At 37.4% G+C, this 21,896-nt stretch overlaps 1 protein-coding gene across 1 annotated transcript; it reads left to right on the forward strand.

The window, feature by feature from the left end:
- The first annotated feature begins 880 nt into the window (after nt 1-880).
- On the forward strand, nt 881-21,294 carry LOC117548758 (phospholipase B1, membrane-associated-like). The gene is made up of 38 exons (XM_034220208.1): nt 881-892; nt 6,179-6,229; nt 6,603-6,683; nt 6,812-6,877; nt 6,967-7,028; nt 7,415-7,484; nt 7,580-7,687; nt 8,129-8,203; nt 9,153-9,224; nt 9,381-9,455; nt 9,555-9,615; nt 10,468-10,526; nt 11,108-11,181; nt 11,874-11,917; nt 12,004-12,112; nt 12,553-12,604; nt 12,917-12,997; nt 13,078-13,143; nt 13,221-13,321; nt 13,408-13,489; nt 13,568-13,672; nt 14,183-14,278; nt 14,652-14,723; nt 14,930-15,007; nt 15,294-15,354; nt 16,071-16,129; nt 17,359-17,426; nt 17,514-17,557; nt 17,671-17,770; nt 17,865-17,916; nt 18,000-18,080; nt 18,180-18,245; nt 18,334-18,428; nt 18,928-19,009; nt 19,098-19,202; nt 20,306-20,401; nt 20,497-20,571; nt 20,956-21,294. Exons 1-38 carry the CDS (start codon nt 881-883, stop codon nt 21,217-21,219), a joined length of 3,000 nt encoding a protein of 999 aa, XP_034076099.1. The 3' UTR covers nt 21,220-21,294.
- Nucleotides 21,295-21,896: the final 602 nt, after the last annotated feature.

Genomic DNA, 21,896 nt, shown 5'->3' on the forward strand with positions numbered 1-21,896 from the left:
TCTCAAGTTCCCTCTCGAGTCTCCTGTCGAGTCCCCTCTCCAGTCACCTCTCGAGTTCTCTCTCGAGTCCCCTCTCAAATCACCTCTCGAGTTACCTCTCAAGTTTCCTCTCGAGTTCCCTCTCAAGCTCTCTCTCGAGTTCCCACTCAAGTCCCTACTCAAGTACCGTTGGAGGTTCCGCTGGGGGTCCTGCCAACCCTTTGTCCTGTCCCGTTGGAGGTCCCGCCGTCTACTCTCCTGCCGGGGGTCCTGCCAGCTCCTTGTCCTGTCTCGTTGGAGGCCCCGCCGACTACTCTCCTGCCGGGGGTCCTGCCAACCCTATGTCCTGTCCCGTTGGAGGTCCCGCCATCTACTCTCCTGCCGGGGGTCCTGCCAACCCTTTGTCCTGTCTCGTTGGAGGTCCCGCCGTCTACTCTCCTGCCGGGGGTCCTGCCAATCCTATGTCCTGTGCTGTTGGAGGCCCCGCCGACTACTCTCCTGCCGGGGGTCCTGCCAACCCTGTGTCCTGTCCCGTTGGAGGTTCCGCTGGGGATCCTGCCAGCTCCTTGTCCTGTCCCGTTGGGGGTCCCGCCGACTACTCTCCTGCCGGGGGTCCTGCCAACCCTTTGTCCTGTCTCGTTGGAGGTCCCGCCGTCTACTCTCCTGCCGGGGGTCCTGAAAATCCATCTTCATATTTACTAGTTTGAGCCTAGGTTTCAGTTTTTGGTTTTCAGAGCGTAACATAGCTTTCGACTGCGTGCGCGTCACTGTCACTGTAACGTGTGCATATGTGGAACTTCCCCTTCAATTCTACTGGCTCTAACGGTTCAAAAAAGACGTCAATCACCAAAATCGACCAATGGGTTCCAGAGAAACAGCAAATACACCCAAATACACCCAAATGACCCCAAAGGTGCGTGGTTTCTTTTCTTTTTCTAAATCTCTCTAAAAAGGTCAAATTTCACTTAATTTGCATCCATCTTAATACAGGGTACTTATTATATGTTGTAGTTTGGATTCCTGAAGCTTTTAGTCTACTATCCCATCATTCAAGGGTGGTTTTCACTATAAGTCATGTCTTTTTATTTGGACGGACACTATAATTTAAATAGTTTTACATGTTCAATCTGAATTTACAATAAAATAAAATAATTTATATTGACTCTGACTTTTCTACATCCAACTCACAGGTGTACCATTGCTTTGAGAAAAAAGATTATTAGTTTACCCCTTTTAGAAGGGAAGTTATAGTCATTTGTTCTGGGAATGTCATTTTCGAGCCTGAGACCTGAAAAACAGGCTCAGGACTTAACTGGTTAAGTGGACGGAAATACACACATAAGGTGCAAGTTGTCCACTGCTTGTTGAGGGGTTGTAGCATCACACAAGAAACTAATTTAAACACAAACCTAACACTAACTGCTGTTTTCATGAATTTACACAAAATGTATCAATGATCAAAAATGTACGTTTTCATATTTATTCTAAATCTATGAAATTCATATGACAGAATCCAACTATGAGCATGGTTGGGAGAAATGTATTGTTTCCTGTCCTTGAAATCACCTGAAAGATTAAAAAATAGATAGTTATAACTATTTGTGCAATAACCAAGATAATATGTCCCTCTGTTACACCGGCTGTGTTTTGCCTCGTCATTGATTCAGTCAGCCGACAATGTGGCGTGATTCCTGATCTGATATTGTTGTAGCGGAGAGGTCATCTCTCAAGCCAAGGACTCATATAACATATCACATACAATACGTTTCTCATTTTCTCATTTCTCGTTTCTCATCGCAATTCTGTATTCACTGTATTTATTATTATCTGTGTATTTATTCCTATTTATACATTTCCCATCTATTTATCTTTATTTTTGTATCATTTATTTGGTACTACTTCTGATAATTGTGTATGTAACTGACTGTTTTGCACTCTGGTTAGACCATCCTTAAATTTCGTTACACTGTGCTTGCATTTTTGTAATGACAATAAAGTAATCTAATCTAATCTAATTTTCTTGAAATGCTAAATCATTATTTTGAGGTATTTAGTCATTTTTTTCAGAAGGTTTCTCATTAATTTGAGAAATTAGGTAATTAAGTTGCAATAATAAGTCATTATTTTTAATGTATTTTCATCTTATTTTAATCACAAGGCTAAGATTTCCTTTCCTTTAAGTTATTGTGTAAAATGGGCTTCCAAAGTTAGTATTTGGAGAGTCCTTGTTTAATTTTACAACTGAAGTGATGCTGCGTAGATGCATAAGTGCAGATTTGACCATAAATACATAACAAATTAATAGCGTGACTGTGTTTTATCTCGTCAATGGAGAAAGACCATAGCTTATTTTCTTAGGTAACAGCAGAACAGATCATTTATTGCACTTTTAGAAGTGAAATACATGGGTTAAAGTTACTTCTGTCTGCAACCCTAAGTGGCAGTGCAGCTGCGGATTTTCCTTTAGCTTACCAACAGCAATCTTAAAGTGGACCTATTATGCTATATTTGAAAAATATATTGTAGGGCCACACCTATACAAAACATGTCTGTGAAGTTTTTTGCTTAAAATACCAAACAGATCACCCATTGTAGCCATGCCTCATACTGCTCATATCCCTCTTTTGCAGCCCTGTTAGAGAAACGCGGATTTTGGGTCCTTAGCTTTAAAAAAAGAAAGAAGAGGAGGCGGAGCTAATGCCTGATCAGAATTCTACCGGAGATAAAGTTAAATTCTGCTGTGATAAAACACCATCCTGTTCTAAACCACATCAAGGATTATTTCTGAAACAGTATGGAGCTCAAATGCTTTTTCTCTTGTGGGTTTATAACAAGATGAGTTATTTTTGTATTTCCTGCTTTTTAAACACATGTGCTCTCCAGTACAGGTTAGCTCTGAGTGTTAGAGAGGCTTGCTAATGTAAACAAAGACAAGATTACGTCCAAAACACGTCAGGCATTGTTTCTGATAGCAACTTTCTGTGGGTCTGCTGCCGATTTGACGTCAAATCGGCAGCAAATCTGTATCCGCTCGTTGTACCCCTGTTTTTAAAAGATTTAGGTATGGAGGAAAAGTGAAAGGGTTTTATTTTCTGACGCTGCGAGAGTTCCCTGACACACCGGGGAAAGTGCATTTTGCATGATAGGTCCCCTTTAACATTTTAGAAGGAGAGAGTCATGTGTCAGTGATATTAAGTTGTACATTATATTTAGAATAGTTTATAACTCTCAGGTAGTCCATAGAGAATAATAGAATCACACTGGAACCCTGATGTTCACTCTCACTCATTATTACAATAGACGATTAATGATCAGTGCCATCATAAAACCTTATGGCTGTGTCCTTGAACAAGAAGTCAAGTCACTCCCCTTCTGTGCATATGTATGATTTGTCATTATCAGATTACCCTGAACAGGTATAACTGATAGTGACAAAGAAAGAGAGATCAGAGAGGGAGGACAGCTGCAGAAAAGATCAACGAGGAATAATCTGAGAAAATCAGAGAGATGATGTTTCCACAGCTGGTTCTGATCACAGTCCTGGGGCTCACATGGACAAAAGGTTTGCACTGTTTGCTTAATTTTCTTTAATTAAATTTGGAACTGATAATATCTGTTTCAAACTTCTACAAAGGATCTAAACCTTATGCATGTAGTCAACTTTTGAAGGCTCATTTGGCGTGTTTAAGTTGGATTTGACCGATTTCGAAATGACCACAAAGTGTGTGAATTAAAAATATGCATGGCTCCTCAGCTCCTAAAAGTTATGAGGGATCTTACCGTAGTTTGATCATTGATCTAGTAAATAATAATTCTATCGTTATGTTATATTTTTGTGTGTCTCTGAGGACTCTTGAGCTGTGCATATACGTTCTGATGTGTTTGACATGTTTGTGGTACAACAAGTCTTGTAAGGAAACGATATATAAACATAATAGTATTACATATGCATTGTGTATTGTCCAGCAGGCACATTTTGATAATCTGCATGGCTGTTTTTTAAAAATTAAAAGTCATATTTGAACCATTAAATTATGCATATATATATATCATAATGCTCTTGTCTGTTTTTAGTAACTGGACTTCCTTGCACTCAGATGTTCCCCTCTCGGTCGCCCCCTTTAACTGGTAAGTGAGAGTTTAAAGCCCAACTTATATTAAGGGCTAAAAGTTTCGGATATCCCCCACGTAATAATAAAAAAAATAATGTACATATTTGATTTACAAAACCTTCACAATTGATTTTGAAGATGCCTTTCAGTGGAATTCTCCAGCATATCACTAAATATACTGTATGAGTATAACATTAGGTGTCTAATGCAACTTAAATACATTTACTTATGTAACTAAAGTACTTAAGTACACATTTGAGTTACTCCTGTAGCGTGTTATATGTTGTTCTGCATGTAAATGGTCTGCAAAGGCTAAAATGTATAGCTCCACTAAATACATGTTTTATTGTTTGTTTGTAAATTCTTGTGAGATTGAATTTGAATTATTGTTTTTTCTCTCTCAAGTCAACCGCGTAACACCCTCAGATGTTGCTGTGCTTTCCTCCATTGGACTTCACATGCACAGGTGACTAGCTTTGATGTAATATTTGCACCAGAAGGTGTACGGTTAAATCATTTAGAGACATAACCTGAAACAAATAGAACAGCTGTACAAGAGAGCTATCAAGGTGTTTGACAGAAAGCCAAATTCATATCACCACTGTACCGTCCTTGAAAAACACAATTTCTTGAGTTTTGACCATTTTAAGTCTTTTGAAAGTATGTGTTTTTTTTAATACATTTTTACATGGACATGCTCTTTTGCATATCATGTATTTATTTGTTGCTATGTTTACAAATGTCATGTTCTTATATGTTGTATGTGAGGGACTACGGATGGAAATGATCTGAAAGCTAAAATCCGGCATATTTACACTTGAAGCATTATTTGTCTAAAGTGTTCATTAATGTGAATTGTCCCTACTCAAATAAACGATTAAATGAAATGAAAATAATCCACTTTTATATTTTCTCTACCTTCAGCACTGAGCTGTCCACAGTGGTATCAAGACTCGGAGGTAAGATTCAAAGTTTGAATGTATTGATTTTATCTGGCCTATAGCCCAATGTTTCTTAAATCATTTACTTTGTATTACCTATCTTTTTGGCCGCCTTTAAACTGTCTTGTGACATTTTGATGTATTGCCACCAGAGTTATGTAACTTTCACAATTAGTGTCCCACATTCTGAATACATGTTATGAGCTCTTACTGTGCAGTATCTTTTCTACACTGACTGTGATTATTTCAAACAATGAACCCCAATACTCTTGCGTCACACCCGGTCTCTGGTCTGTTATCTTTTCTACTAAAGCCATTCATGAAATAAAGAGTTATTAAATTCAAAGAGACAAAGCACTGACTGATGCAATGCAGGAAGTTCAGTTCATTACAGTGGGATTTTACATTTGTTTCTCATGATTAAAATGTCTCTTCAGGATTTAAAAACGATTTGAAACACTGAAATTTTTTCAGTAGTTAGTTTTATTAGAATGATGCTCTATTTTATTGTTGTAGACTAAATATGCAGAGGCTTATACATAAGTACATTTCATTATTATGAAGCCCATTAATACACATTTTGTCTTAGAGCTACAACTAACTATTTTTTGAATCCCTAAAATAGTAAAACATGCTTTGCTAACTGTACAAAGATAAAAAATGTTTGACCTTTTTACTTTAAATTGAATTAAAACGATAATTCAAATATCATACTTTTCTGTAATTTGATTAGATGTACTTTATTGATCCCAAATTGGGAAATTGTTTTGTTAAATCAGCATGTTGAAAAGGCATTGCAATAAAATACAAAAATAATCATAACAAGTAAAGATAAACATATCATCAGCAGAACGATGTATATCTACTGTATATAGTATCTATAGATAGGCAATACACAAATATAAAACAACCCTGTTAATGGAGTAACTGTTTAATCTCTACTGTTGTTATTTATCTTCTTCAGAGCTGATGACTTTATTCAATCCTGCACTCATCGCTCCTCTCTCAGCTGAAACAAACCTGTATGCCGCTCAGTTTGTTCAACACAGGTACAGACACCATTTTCTGATATGATAAATATTGTAGCAACGACCCTGCCTGCATCTAATTATTTGTTTCTTTCTCCCTGATTCATTTGGTTCGTAGCACGCTGGTGGAGCAGGCAAAGGAAGTTACCTCTACCTCCAAAACAATCAGGTAAGTTCTAAGGGATATATCTATGCTGCTTTATGCTGCAGCAACGCAACACTTTCCCAAATTGGGATCAATAAAGTACCTATCTATCTATCTATCTATCTATCTATCTATCTATCTATCTATCTATCTATCTATCTATCTATCTATCTATCTATTCTATCTAGCTACTACCTACCTCTATATCATCTATCTATCTATCTATCTAGTCCATCTACTCTATCATCTATCTATCTATCTATCTATCTATCTATCTATATATCTATCTATCTATCTATCTATCTATCTATCTATCCATCTATCTATCTATCTATCCGTCTGTCTATCTATCTATCTATCCATCTATCTCTTTGATGTTTGTTTTTTCCCGCTACAGGTTGTTGATGTGGATAGAGATTGGAAGCTGGTCCTTCTCCTTGCTCAGGTGGATGAGCTCTGTGTCTGTGATCAGCAGCAGGTAAACAGAGAAAAATACTTACATTTTAATGTGTGAATGCATAAATATTGTGTGTTTTACAGAACGATTTGAACTCTTTATTTGTTGCCTCACAGTCTACAGAGTTTAACTGCTGTGTTTGTGTGCAGGTTAGTTCTGTTATTGCAGCCGTGGTTGAAGAGGTGGATGAAGCTCTGCAGCTGCTGCACTCTCAGGTAGATTTCACAATAGCTTTTCATTCAGTCGCTGTTACTGCATTTTGTGTTTTCATACATTTAAAAAAAATGTTTTCTCTGTGTTGCAGCTGAAGCGGACTATTGTCAGTGTTGCATTGTGGGATGGAGAAAGTGACGGTTTCCACAACAAGTGAGTTTATATGTAACATTAAATGTTTTACTCTGAATAGTAATATGCATAAATAATGCCATATAAGGGACGTTGTATAGGTCCAAAAAAAAGGAGGTTCTCTGAGATTTAAGTGGTGAATTTGCGATAAAAAAAATAATGTGAAAATGATTTACGTGAAAAATAAACAGATATTCTCTGATATTGTAGATTCATACATTTGGTTGTAAAAATTAAGCACAAATATTGAGAGTTACTTGTCAAGGAACCATGGCTTTACTCACACATTTCTTCTTGAAACAATACTCCATCCTGCACTCCACCCAGTACATCATCATTTTAGGCCTTATACCTAATTGTAAATTTGCATATTGCGTATAAAGGAGTTCAAATGTTTTTTCTGCCAGGAAGTGTCGCTGCATGGAGAGTGAAGGAGAAGCCAGACTTCAGAGGGCCATGCTGACTCATGCTCTGCAGGTCTGTCCATTATTCACACCAGAATATCTCATCGCTTCCTTCAGTCCTTGGATCTGCTGTGAAATATAACTTATCATCTCCTTTTCCCTGACCAGGAGTCTTTGGATGAGCTCATGGTTCAGAAGCGCTGGTACAGTGACAGAGATGACTTCACCGTCATTGTGCAGGAAGCACCTTTCATCGCAGACCCTTCCTCTGTCTCTGTGAGTTCACAGGCACCATTTTGCATCCTCTCCTTATTGTTACTGGAGGGGAACTGTTATCACTTTTCACTGTGGACTTTAGTCAGGGAAGTATATAAAAACAATATCCTTTGACTCCTGATTTAGGTTTATTAAGGACAGATCTCAAATATTAGGTACAATTATTTCTCCAATGAAGCAACTGGACACAAAACATGTTATCAAACCTACATCCCTGTATCTGTAGGCTATCTTTGTTTATTCAGCCTGTTTTTGTTTGTTGATAATAGTAATGAGGTCACAGTATTTTACATGTATTCTAATCATATCCTTTATAAACAAGGAGCATAACCTTCTGATTTATCACAGTTTGTGCTGATGACCGATAAAGAATCCACGTTAAGTAACTGGAAATGTACTTTCTGTATCTTTCTCTACAATGTGGTGTTTTTTTCTTGACAGAGTGGGAAGCCTCTATCTGTGTCACAAGCGTCAAAACACACTGATAACCTGATGGTGCAGATGTGGACAAACCTGGTGAGGCCTAAAGCAATCTAATCTCCCTCCCATTCAGAAACACACACACACACACACACACACACACACACACACACACACACACACACACACACACACACACACACACACACACACACACACACACACACACACACACACACACACACACACACACACACACACACACACACACACACCGCACAGTGGACGAAATACTCCACTACAACAAGTCAAATTCCTGCAATCAAAACGTTTTACCTGTTGGTGTTTTACCATACTTTACTGTTATATGCAATGTTCATGGCTTATTATTATTACTGCTGCTTTTAGCTTTTTAAGGTTGTGCCAATTTGAACTCCTTTACATAATGATGTGGAGTTTTAAGAACAACAAAAAATCATATTCTACAAGTTCATCTCAAGTGCTTGAAGCATCGCTTGTTAAATAACCAAATAATAGCAACTGTAGCTGTAAGGTAGTGTATTTATCTAACATTTGAAAGTCTGCGGGTTATATCCCAGCCCCTGCAGGCGACATGTCATCGTATCCTTTAAGATACTTAACAAACGATGTATGGGCGCCTCTGCTTCTGTATGAATGTGTGTGCACGGGTGAATGCTGACTTACAGTAAAAGCGCTTTAAGGGCTTGTAAATACTGATGAGGTGCTGTGCAAATGAAATCCATTTACCATCATGTATTTATCTTAGGAACAATATGACATTTCTTATAATAACACATTAAAGCAGATTCAATTCCTTCAGTTTATCAGATAAACTCAAAATCACCACATTTTTAGATATGCGTGGATTTCATTGGAAAGGAAGGCTATCAAAAAGTACTTGAAGCAGAATACAAGATGTAGATGTACTTATGTATCTTCCCCGGCTGCACACATATACTTAAACATACAGAGTCATTGTTCCCTCTGTCGCAGGCATGAAGACAATGGGTTTTGTGTCTTTCAGCTGCAGCCCACAAGTGACCAACATAGCACAGAAGACAAAGAAAAACTCATCATGTTGCCATGTCCAACTGAAGTGAGTAACTGTGCTACAAACTCACTTTACCACCCTTACATTCACATGTTATAATACTAATAATGCACCATTAGATGCAATAAAGATTTCAGTGAGACAAACGTACATCCTACACATCTTCTCTCTCATCCCTCCTCTTTCTCCTCCTCCTCAAAGGACCGGCCCTTCCTGAGGACGGAGGGAAACTCTCCTTCATATCATCACAGCGATGCATCTCCTGGTCTTCACCCTGTGAGTATAGAGCGACATTGAGCCCTGATGAAGATGCTGGCAGCGCTGTACGCCTCCTGTCTAGTTCTGACTGTGGACTTTCTCTGTGTGTCCACTCAGTTTACAGGCACAGAGATGCCCTGTGAGGACTTTAGCGCCTCACCCTCCCCACCCACCTCAGGTAAAGTTTTATTTTATTTGCACACACACATAAAATCCAGATTATGAGAAAATAAGAAATGCAGCAGGAGAGATCAGGAAGAGACACATTTATACATCTTCTTAACCTACGAAGAAAACACAATTTATAAAAATAAAAATGATGATTTTTAGGGACAATTTAAAAAGGGGAAGGGAGAATCTATTCATATTGGTTTTTATATATTTCTCTTTATCATTGTTATACGTTACAAAAAACATTATATGGATGCTAACCAACTATCTAACTTTATAACTTAAATGAACACAACACATGAAAATACAATCAAAAATGTGGCCAACAGATCAGTTTATTTGATGTTTTACTGACTCCAGCTGATACTCTCACACACCTAATGTTGTTTTCCCTTTATTCTGTAACTATCAGATATATCACTTTTTATTGAATTATTTATCCCTTACTGTCTTGTGCATGCTTCTTACTTGCTTGTTAAAGTTACCTTCCTACAGTGTGTCATCTTGTATTGTTTATGACTGCTGCTGATAATGTAATCTCTATTTGTTCATCAGAACACAACCATCAAAAACATCGGTGTCACATAACCTCTTATCTGACAAAGAAAACACACTTTATGTTGAATTCCCCTCTCACTTGTTATTAAGATGTATATTTATCAGTCCTCTACAATTTCTTAGTCTTCTGCTTACCTCTGTTTAAGTGACCTTTTATGGCGTTTTGTATCACATATCTATGAATTCTTGCGTCCTATACTACAATACAATTACACATACGTTTTGAGTATTATATTACTGTACTTTTACTCTCAAAGTCTTTACTGTCCTGACTTTTTTGAGATGTCTTCTTCATTTTCAGTCCATGAACTCAGGCCTGGAGATGTTCAAGTTGTGGCTGCAGTGGGAGACTCTCTGACAGTGAGTCATTTTATCAATATTTTAAGGAGATAAAACAGGTTAAAAGAAAAATGCATTTCATCTCAAGTATCAAATATAAGTACAAATATTTTTAAAAAACTGAGAAAAGATCCGGGAAGTAAGACCAGATTGTACTTTTTTTCCATTTTAAACATCCACTTGGCCAGTAAAATAACCTCATTCTGCTGGATGATATTTTAATTTATAGTTACTACAATATGTTATATGTATTAGGCTGTATTGCCGTATTAAACAAATTATTTAGGAAAAAAGGTAGATAAATGATAGCAAATGTAAAAGATGTAATGCTGTCCCCTGTCTGATTTGTGGAATAATCAATAATAATGTAAAATAAATCAGACTTAAACTCATGACAATTTAAGTGTGTGAGCAGTCCTATGATTTCAAGGCTTTGGTGGACATTTATTAGATAATTATACTAGAGAAATGGAAACAATAATAGTTTCATAATAGTATAAAGAAATAAATCAAAACGAGCCTGTTATAATGTTATATTTGGGGAACTTCTGTTTTATGTCTCCATGTTACTGAACCATGTTCTGTTTTGTTGTATATGTCAGGCAGGCAACGGTATCGCATCGAGTAAGAACAACGTCCTGGACGTCCTGCGTCAGTACAGAGGTTTATCCTGGAGGTAATTTAAGACTTTTAATCACAACTATGAAACAACATTGCAACATAATACTTGTGTTATTGGTCTTTAAAGGTGGGGTACGTAATTTATTTCAGAAACACTTTTTGTTATATTCCATGGAATGCTCTTAACATCCCGATAGCAAAGAATATAGTAAATGCTTTGACAATAAATCCATTAAAAAATGTCATCTGTGGAAGCCGTGGCGCTGTAAAAAGCACGACCAATCAGCCGGCCCGGCTAAAGTAACTGGATGGCCTACCTGCCTGTCAGCCTTCCATCTGTGCACAAACTTATCTCGTGCCCTCATTGGTCATGTGCTCGTTCGTGTGTGTTGGAGGAGGGGCTCTGTAAGGAAGTGGAAGATTTTTTCCGGACCATCTGTTTATTTACTAGAAAAGTGATCTAATTTCAAGTCATTATTTTGCATTTCAAATATTTGTATTGAGCAACATACTTTTAAAAATGTTGTATAATGCTGTGTCTACTGCTCACTTCCATATACATTTATAAAATTATATTCATGTACATTCGGAGATATGAAACAGATAATATAAAAGTTGCAAGGTTTTGTATTTTTTAGATAAAGATTAACACAAATATCCAACCAACAAATGTGTATATTGTAAATAAAATACATCTAAGAACATATTTAAGTCATCGTTTCAACATGGTCTTATAATTTGTTGCAGTATTGGTGGAGAAGAAAACCTCACCACTGTCACCACGCTGCCCAGTGAGTTTGTGTCTGGTTTAAATAACATGTTCAAGTCAGTCTTTGTATCTCTGGTGTATTTAATTTTCTTTTCTTTGTTATAACAGACATCTTAAAATATTTCAACCAAAACCTGACGGGCTTCTCTGTTGGAAAGGGAAAACAGGAAACTTCTGAGTCTTTCCTCAACCAGGCCGTAGCAGGAGCAACGAGCAAGTGAGTTTTACTATTGAAGGCATCAGCTGCCTCTTACCTTTTTTCGTGTTTATATTATTAAATATGTGAGATAGTTACTTCCTTTTTAAACTTAACTGCAAGAGACCATAATTGTCCATTTGTTTACATTGAAATGTGTCTGAAATTGTACAATACGTATCCTTGCATAAAAAGGAAAAGAAAGCTATATACAATTTATATAAATACATTTACAGACTGTGAGAAAATGTCCCCGATTAATTGTTAAAAGATTAGTTTGACTATGTAAATCTAGTCTTTGTATAAGCATTTTTCAACCTTAATTAAAACATATATTAGCTTTAGATTTTGAAAATAGAAAGATAAAAGCTGAAAGTAAACATCAGAAGGAATAAATGATTGTCATAATATTAAATATTGTCTCAGTAAAATGTTGTGTTATTTTTTCTTTCTGTTTTAAGTGACTTATTACCCCAGGTGCGAGCCCTGGTTGCGAGGATGAAAAATGACTCTGTGAGTTTACAAGTTGATATTTTTCTTTACCTGTTTTAAAATTGGCAAAACACACTATACAACCGTCTTGCGCTTGAATATACTACATCTACAACAGTGAAGAAATCTACATTGATACATAGAAGCAGTGTACCAGAACACACGATTACAATTATTTGGCACATTGTATACAGCAAAACAAGAGGGAAAAGGATCTTATTGTGGATTTCATTACTTCCAATGAGGGAAATGTAATTATTCATATAAAGATTTCTTCTTTTTAACAACGCTACAAACTGCTCACATTCCCTCACATTCTTATTTCTTGTACAGAGAATCGATTTTGAATCAGATTGGAAAGTAATCACCCTTTTCATTGGTGGAAATGACGTCTGCAACCACTGCTCCAACTCCGTGAGTGCTGATGTGGAGTATTATATAAAATACATTTCTTCGAGGGGCCAAACCTGAAACTGTTTCTTTTTTTTCAACAGCTATTTTACTCTGAAGATAATTTTATTCGTAATGTCCGAGTCAGCCTGGATTATCTTCACAAAGAGGTAAAAAGTGAACAGACAAACAGCTGAATTTCATTATATATGTTGGCCTGTTTTTAAACATGAATTGTCTCTGTCAGGTGCCCCGAGCTCTGGTGAACTTAATAGAGACTCTCCATATTACCCCACTAAGAGAAATGCACATGGACAAATCCCTTAAATGCCCAACTTGGCTGGTCAAGTGAGTATCACTCATCTCTCTGCCCTTAAAAATTCCCTTGAGATATTTAAAACCAATGAAATAACTTGTTATACCTGCTTTTCCAGTATTCTGTGTCCTTGTGTTATCTTACCTAAACACAACTCTAAAGCTCTGCAAATGGTAGATGACATCAACAGAGGCTATCAGGTAGGAAAGACAAAATATGATTGTGAAACAGTCCAGTTTCCTTCTCAGGAATAAACACATACTCTTTCTCTGTTTAAGCGTTCACTGCGAGAGCTTGTGGAGTCAAAACAGTACGACACTCGCTCAGACTTCACTGTGGTCGTCCAACCTTTTTTCAGGCAACTCATATTCCCCAGACTGCCGGTCAGTAACAAAGCTCTGTCTTTATCACACAAACTTTATGGGAGTTTAATCCATCCATCTCTCTCTCTCTCTCTCTCTCTCTCTCTCTCTCCTCTCTCTCTCTCTCTCTCTCTCTCCTCTCTCTCTCTGCTCTCTCTCTCTTCTCTCTCTCTCTCCTCTCTCTCTCTCTCTCTCTCTCTCTCTCTCTCTCTCTCTCTCATATCAGTCAACAACAGGTTAAGCATCAGAATCAAGTTCGTAGGAAATGGTTTACCACTTTCAAATTGATTCAACATTTGCTTTCTTGACAAAAGTTAAATAAGATTGACAAAAAGACAGATGGCTTAAGTCCATAGATACTTTTCAGGGGACAGCTATTATGTCTATGATACAGCATTTGATTTTAGTTTCTTCTTTATAGCCTACACTATGTTGCATTGGCCGAACTCCTAGTCTTTTCATATGTTTCACAAGTTGATAAACAATACTAAAGTTCGTATGTTTAACGTAACTTCTCCCCCCTTTTCACAGGACGGTCGTGCTGATCGCTCATTCTTTAGTGCAGACTGCTTCCATCTCAGCCAGAAGGCCCAGACGCAGATGGCTCGCTCCCTCTGGAACAACATGGTTAGTATCTCTATTAACAACTAAACTTTATTGCACAACAGTACACACTAATACTGCACTCATGTCCTATTGGAGTCATTGAAATTAGGAGTTTTTGACTTAATAGTTAGCACTTCCACTTCTAATTTCTTCTAATCTCTGATGATCACATGACTGATGAGCTTTAATTAAAGTAAAATACAGAACAGCTGCATTTACATACAGTTAGCCCCCTATTGTTGTATTAACACCACATTAGCTTCAGACAGCTAATGGCTAGCCTCGGATAACAAGACAGGTAGATTAGATATAACTGTGTATATTTGCTTGTTTGAAGAACTCACAAGATGGCGGTATTTCTTTTAATATGAAAAGTACACTCTTGTTCCTCCAGCTGGAACCTCTGGGCAATAAGACAACCATACAGGATTTCACTGCAGACGTTGACCTGAAATGTCCTACCAAGGTAAATTGTGCATAAATAGGGAATTCTTTGAAAGCTGATGAATGTGCTTTTTTACAAATCATGTGATTGTTAAATCCTGTGGTAAAAATACTATAAATAAAATTTCCAAAACGTCTGTTATAAAAGTAGATTATGTTTTTTGGTGTACATTACTTCCGTACATTTTAAAACCATCATGTAATGTAAGCATTTTTGTTTCTCTACAGACATCACCATTCATCCGGACCTATAATAACAGCAATTACTTATATGCTGGTCCCTCTCCAACACCTGGACCTATTCCGGTAAGATCTCTAAAAGAGAAGTGACTTGTAGTACAGATATGATAAGTGTTATGTGTATATGTTTTACTTTAACTTAATAAAGCTGAATGGACTGGTTTTTTGGATGTCTGTGAGAAAAACATCAGAAAACCCATCAGAAAGATGTCACAGCACTTACCACACAGTTTTACTTATAAGTAATGAATTTGTCTGAGAATTACAGTATAAAAACACAATGAATTGCTCTATATGTCCATCCATCTAATATCTGAATTAATTTGATCTTTTGATATTTTCTCCCTCACAGAACTGGGGAAGTAATTTTTCCTGTGTGGACCTTGCTCCATCCGACTCTGTGCCAACTTCTGGTGAGACAGTCATCCCTGCATTATCAGCAGTCCGTCGATATGACATTCAATGGCCTCTTTTATCTGGAAGATGAAACAAAGACAGTTTTAAACACCACTTATGGCACTGAGAGTGAAATGGCTTATATCAACTGCACCAATGTTCACCATAAATTGTCTCAATGTCTCATCAAGATAACAGATGCTTCACATACAAATTATGCTTCACATCAAGTATATACACATTCTCTTTCATCTGCAAGAAAGTAGGAGATACTTAAAATAAAAGCTTGTTAAAGCCAGAATAGGCAGTTTATTTTTTATGTAATTTGGCAATAATGACATAAAACATATTGTAATTTAAGTGGTAGAGCCGGATAGGCAGTTTTCTATTTACTCTCAGTAACCTGTAAACATATTAGTCATTCATCTTTAAACATCTGAAGGCATGTGCATCTATATTTTCTAGATCAGCCAACGCTTTCTCTCTGAAAGACCTGTGATTGGTCAATATCTCCTGGCTATATATATATTTTCTCCTGAAAACAGAGCTAACAGGAAATGCAGGAGTCCATTTCTCCCGCAGACCACTCAAACTAAAATAAGCCTTTATTATGACATTTTTGCCCAATTACTCAAACATAGATCTGGCCCAGCTTCAAATGCTGAATATAAGATTGTTAAGAGATGTTTTTGTGGCTTATCTTGTCAAATGTAATCTCTTTTTTGTCTTTTAGTTCATAAGCTGAGACCAGCTGACATTAAAGTGGTGGCAGCACTGGGAGACTCTTTAACGGTAAGTGTTGCAAAGATATCCGGTTTAGAGTTTAAGTACAAAGAAGGAGACAAACCGAGCCCCTGAAGTCCAGTAAGGTGATTTTTCTTTATCGTGTGCACAAGAGATAATTAACTTGTTCCTACAAGATGATAACTTCTGCAAATAGGATAATATCACCTTACGGGACTTTGGTTGCTATTTAAAAAAGGCAGTAGTTCAATTAAGCATTAGAAAATTGGTACTTAAAATATAGTGATTATGTTTTTTTACATGTGTGATTTGACCGTATACATTCGACATTTAAAGGTCCCATGTCATGCTTTTCCAGTTATTACCCATCCCCTTGTGTGTTATGTAGCTTGTTATGCATGTAAACGGTCTGCAGAGTCACAAACCCTCAAAGTACACGCTGTAGGGAGTAAAACTCTAACACAGAAAATAGCTGTCTGTGCTGCCCCAGAACGCCTCGTTGGAGATTTCTCTTTTTCCATTGTTTACTTCTTGGGTATAGTGACGTATTTCGGGTAGAGTGCCGTTATGTTACGTCCGCGGAGCCGTTACGTTTTTGGGGGGGGCAGGAGCTCCAACAAGCACATACACATACTATACAGAGATGCTGTATGAGAAACCAATGTGAGTTTGGAAAATTGAATACATTTATTTTAGTATACCTCAACAATGGAATTATGATCAGTAGAAATGGCCATGACATGGGACCTTTAACTGAACCTTTTAATATCAGTTAATTGTTGTCATTGAACTATGAACTCTCTAATCAATTTGTAATCAGCCAGAACGCTTACACCAGTGATGATCATGTATTTTATGTTCGGGTATTCAGGCTTTGATGTAAGACTTATCTTTGACAGTGTGTCAGTGTCTTCTTAACCCTTAAATGGGCAATCACATATCAATAAAAATCAATGATCGTTTTTCTCCCATATGTTATCCACCCATATTACACTGCTACTTTTCCCATATCACACATTATTACACCCCTATTACACTCGGTTAACACCATTCTAACGCCCATATTATACCCATGTTGCGCTGTTATTAGACCCATATTACACGAATGCAACACCAATATTACACTGTAATTACATTGTTAATACACACATTTTACACCAGGACACAGCCTTTGAAATGACTGTATCCTCCATGATAAAGAAGCTTTTCAAGGGTTAAGGTTTTTAAAATGTCATTTATATTTGTCTGTGTCTTCATATGTGGCTTTCTGTTAATAGGCAGGCAGTGGTGCTAAGGCAAAGAACCTGTTTGAGCTCAACAAAGAATACAAAGGAGTATCATGGAGGTACGACATACGTGTAGTGTTAATTAAGTTTACATTTACCAACATATTTTTCAAACCAGGCTGATGTTGGTTTACTTTTTCTTGCAGCATTGGAGGTGATGCTTCTTTGGAGACAGTCACAACATTACCAAGTGAGTTTAAGCACAGTTTCTCTGAGATAATATTCTGTATGTGACAACAGTCAAAAACCTACATTTAAATTATAACCCGGGCTGTTACTTAGTTGTTTTCCTCTTAATCCCAGACATCTTGAAGATGTTTAACCCCACTTTAAAGGGATTCTCCAAAGGCCAGGGCTCCAGACGGAAGGCCTTCAACATGGCTGTAGCTGGAGCTAAGACCTCGTACGTGTAATTCCTTGACTTTCTCCTCCATCTGTGTAAACGTTTTAATCTTCCCGCTGTCATCTAACACCTTACTGTATTTGTTCTGCTACAGAGAGATCCCAATGCAAGTCCAAGCCCTCATCAAGGCCATGAAAGAAAACAAGGTAAGATTACATCAAGGATAAGTAATGTATCAGAAAATCTCTAATTCTGTCTTTCATGAACATGTTTGGTACATTTTACACAGGGGGTGAATTTTGAAAAGGACTGGAAACTTGCGACAATATTTGTTGGAGGGAATGATCTTTGCCATTACTGTATAGACCAAGTAAGTCTTTTTTTAAATTCATGTACGTACATAAATAACTTGCACACTTCTGTATGTTATTGAACTGCAGTGAAAAACATATTTTACATATTTCTGCAGAATAATCTGTCACCCACGAACTACAGCCAACATCTCATGCGCGGTTTGGACATGTTTTACAAAGAGGTGAGATATTAAACGCTATACATTATTGTCATCTGCAGTTCTTGTGAGTACAAGATGTCATGTTTTCTTCTTCTCTCTGCATCTCTAGGTACCGAGGCTGCTGGTTAACGTTGTGCCGATCTTACAGATAGATACATTGAAATCAGTGAAGAGGAACACACTTGGCTGTTCGCTCTTGCAGAGGTTTGCCTGTTTTTCTTGTTTGTTTTTTTTAATGCAAGAACATAGTGGAGCATTTAGCTGTTCAAGGGAAAACATATTTATAGCAGGAGTTGGTGGAGACCAAAACAGAGCAAGAAGGTGGTTACGTATTCGATTTACATTTGGCAAAACACAAAAAAATGAATGCTAATGTTGTGTCGACTTGAAGGGTGATGCTATGCAATACACATTTCAAAGGGTGATAGGTAGGTCATTGTCCTTTTAAAGCGGGTTTCTGCTGCTCTCTAGTGGTAAAACAAAACAAATCAATAAATGCCGGTCTAACATTGGTCCTTACATTGGTGTAGTGTCTCCTCAACCATTCAAGTCTAAGAAAGATATAGATTTTCTCAAGCAGAGTGAGAAGAAATACACAATCTTTACGAATTGGAAAACATTTGGGATAATAAAGTGGATAAGATAGTTCAGTGCTAACCCTTTGATATGATCACATCTCTCAATTTCTTTTTTTTTTTTACAGAACCAGCTGTCCCTGTGTCATCAATCCATCTGAAAACTCCCCAGAGCTTGAAGAGATGAAACGAATCAATCTCGAGTATCAGGTTAACAAAGAGTTCTTTAACCATTTAAATATTTTTGTTTTAATGGGGTTCGCTCTGTTATCCAATTTTATTTTTTCTTTCTTCCCAGGCTGAAATCCAGCATCTTATCTCCGGAGATCACTTTGAGGGAAAAGAAGACTTTGCTGTCGTCCTTCAACCCTTTTTAGAGCATTTCTTCATCCCGTATATTGGAGTAAGTAACAGAGATACACAAAGAAACATTAGGACATTACTAGAAATTCCCCTCAAAAATGTTGACTGTGTGACTGGCACTTGGTGCAGATCCTCGGTGAAGCACTGAGTCTCATTCAGAATGTATTAAGGTTTATCTGTGACAGTTTAGCCTCCTCTTCAGACAATCGTAAATAGTATTAATACAATTATTTGGAGTTAACATCTGTGTCCCCTTATGAACCATTTGTTTGATTTGTGTGTATTTAGCAGTTCTCCTAAAGTCTCAGGGCGCTCCCAACAGAAAATGTAAGATGGGCGTGGATATGTGCCCTATGGGTGACGCAGCTAGAGTTTTTGTCACTGAAGGGCTGTTTCAGGCTTGATTTGTAAGTCAATTTTATATAATGAAGACATCGAGACAACGCTGACTAATCTTGCTACTAAAAACATCTAAAATGATGTGAAAAGAGTGAAAACTATAAGATTTAGATCAGGTTTAAGATATTTCTTTCAAGAATTTTACTGACTTTTAACACTCTAAGACGGAATGTTCAGACACTCTAAGAAGTGATGATGTCGTCCCTTTGGAATGTCTGAACATTCCGTCACGTACACACCCATTGTTCGAAACATATCACTCGTCACCGGCTTGAGCTTCAACAATCAGGATACATGTATTTATTATCCTGACAAGAATGGAAGTAGTCATCACACACAGAGCATTTGGTACAACTAGTTCCTGAACAGTGTCCTTCACAAGCTGATATACAAGAGAGGGAGTTACACAGTCACAAGATGGTTCAAAGCAGTATTCAATGTTTAGTTCAGATTAGCTCCACGTCAGAAATGATCATGATTGTCATATGTGTATCTCCATAGAGGCTGAATCCTCATGTTAATCACATAGCTATCATATGCCTAAAACAGTGTGTCCTGACGCTCTTCTAGGTAATCATACATCCGGATACGTCCACAGCTACATAGGGCCTTTGTTATCATGTGCTACTCTGATATTGGAAGAGTACATTCAGTATTTTCCCAACACCCATTATAAAATCTGAAACGCTCTAAAAATGTCACTAAACTTGAACTGTGATTTTAAAATCTACTTTTTTTTACCAGGAGGGTGAGGTTGACACGAGTTTCTTCTCTGTGGACTGTTTCCACATGAGTGAGCGAGCTCATGCTGAGATGGCCGTAGCTTTGTGGAATAACATGGTGAGCAAGGAGCAACCAAACTACTGCAGCACAATGCCCAATGTTTACAAATGTTTTTGGTGGTTTTAAAATAACTTCCCTCTCTGTTTTAATAGTTGGAGCCCGTTGGAAGAAAGCAAAACTACAACAACTTCACATATGACCGATCGAAAATGAACTGTCCCTCTGAGGTAAGTGAAGAGATTTATGAAGTCTGGAGGGAAATCCCACTGCTCACAACCCAAATTCTATTGACTGTATTGACGTACTTATAAATAATTAATTAGAGTTATTCAGTCTGGAGAACAAAAGTGTTGAATATAAAATTAAAAAATTAAAACTGAAGAAATATCAATATGTCTATTTAAAGTCAAAAATAATAGCACATATTACATATACAAAAATTGTCTTTAAACACAGATAAAATATTGTGGAGTTCAGTATATAATAAGTAACCAATACAGAAACAGATTAATTTGAGGGGTTTCCAAATGCAGTTTTTGTTGTTGCCGCTGTTGGTTCTTTTTCAAAGTTTCCATGAATGAGTCCACTGACCCTTGATGTGTTTCCTACAGGCGAATCCTTTCCTCTTCACTAAGATCAACAGCCTACCAAGTCCCGCAGTGACCGTCCCCCCCTCCACCAACCCCACCTCCACTGCTGTACCAACACTTCCTGTTTCCAGGTGCCTCCCCTCTTTGCCTGTGTGGGTGCCAGTGGTTGTGGGAGTCATCAGTTTGCTGGCTGGCGTGTTTGTCACCTGGCTAATTCTCTCCAGCTGTGTGCGTCGGAAAAACAAAGTGGAGAAAGCAGTGGAATTGAAAGGAACTGGTTTTTAATGCAGTTGTTGTCATATAGCGGTATTTAAATGTCACCTATTATGCAAAATCCACCTTTTCATGTCTCTTCTACATCAACATGTGTCCCCTCTGTGGAAAGAGATTCTGAAAGTTTCAGGAAAAAAGATTCTCTCTCTTTTTGTCCTGATCCATTTCTATAAAAACCTGTCTGAAAATGAGCTGATCAGATTTTGGCCACTTTATGATGTCATAACGATTGGTTGGCTTGTGAAACCATTAGCCAATCACCAACCAAGGTAACCCCCCCCCCCCCACACACGCACACACACCTTATCACCTGAATCTCCTCCTAGAGCACCATTGTGTTCTTTGTAACCAAATGTCTCTCAGAGGGGCGTGGGCAGGGGCTCCTTATTTTCATCTAAAGTATCAGACAGAGAATCTACACGTATGTAATATATATAGGTGCTACACGTATGTAATATTTGTAATTATGTTTTGATTGCCAACTAAATGTAAAATATCCTTGTGTAATTGACCTAGCTGAATCCTGACGTTTTGTACATTTATCTTCTCATTTTTATTTATTGATAGAATAAAATTGCTCCAATCCATGGTTGATTGACTTTGTAAACAATATTATTGTACCCTAAAATGTTTCCTCATCTCTGAAATAATAATAATCTCTACGTAATCTAGGAAATGTTTTACCCATG

The sequence above is a fragment of the Gymnodraco acuticeps genome, unplaced genomic scaffold (assembly GCF_902827175.1).
Source record: "Gymnodraco acuticeps unplaced genomic scaffold, fGymAcu1.1, whole genome shotgun sequence".
Lineage (NCBI taxonomy): Eukaryota > Metazoa > Chordata > Actinopteri > Perciformes > Bathydraconidae > Gymnodraco > Gymnodraco acuticeps.

Excerpts from the sequence above, each read along its gene's own strand:
- LOC117548758 (XM_034220208.1), top strand. Across the intron at positions 7,485-7,579 it reads TGCTGACTCATGCTCTGCAG|GAGTCTTTGGATGAGCTCAT; the intron begins GTCTGTCCATTA and ends TTCCCTGACCAG. Across the intron at positions 13,144-13,220 it reads TGGATTATCTTCACAAAGAG|GTGCCCCGAGCTCTGGTGAA; the intron begins GTAAAAAGTGAA and ends TGTCTCTGTCAG.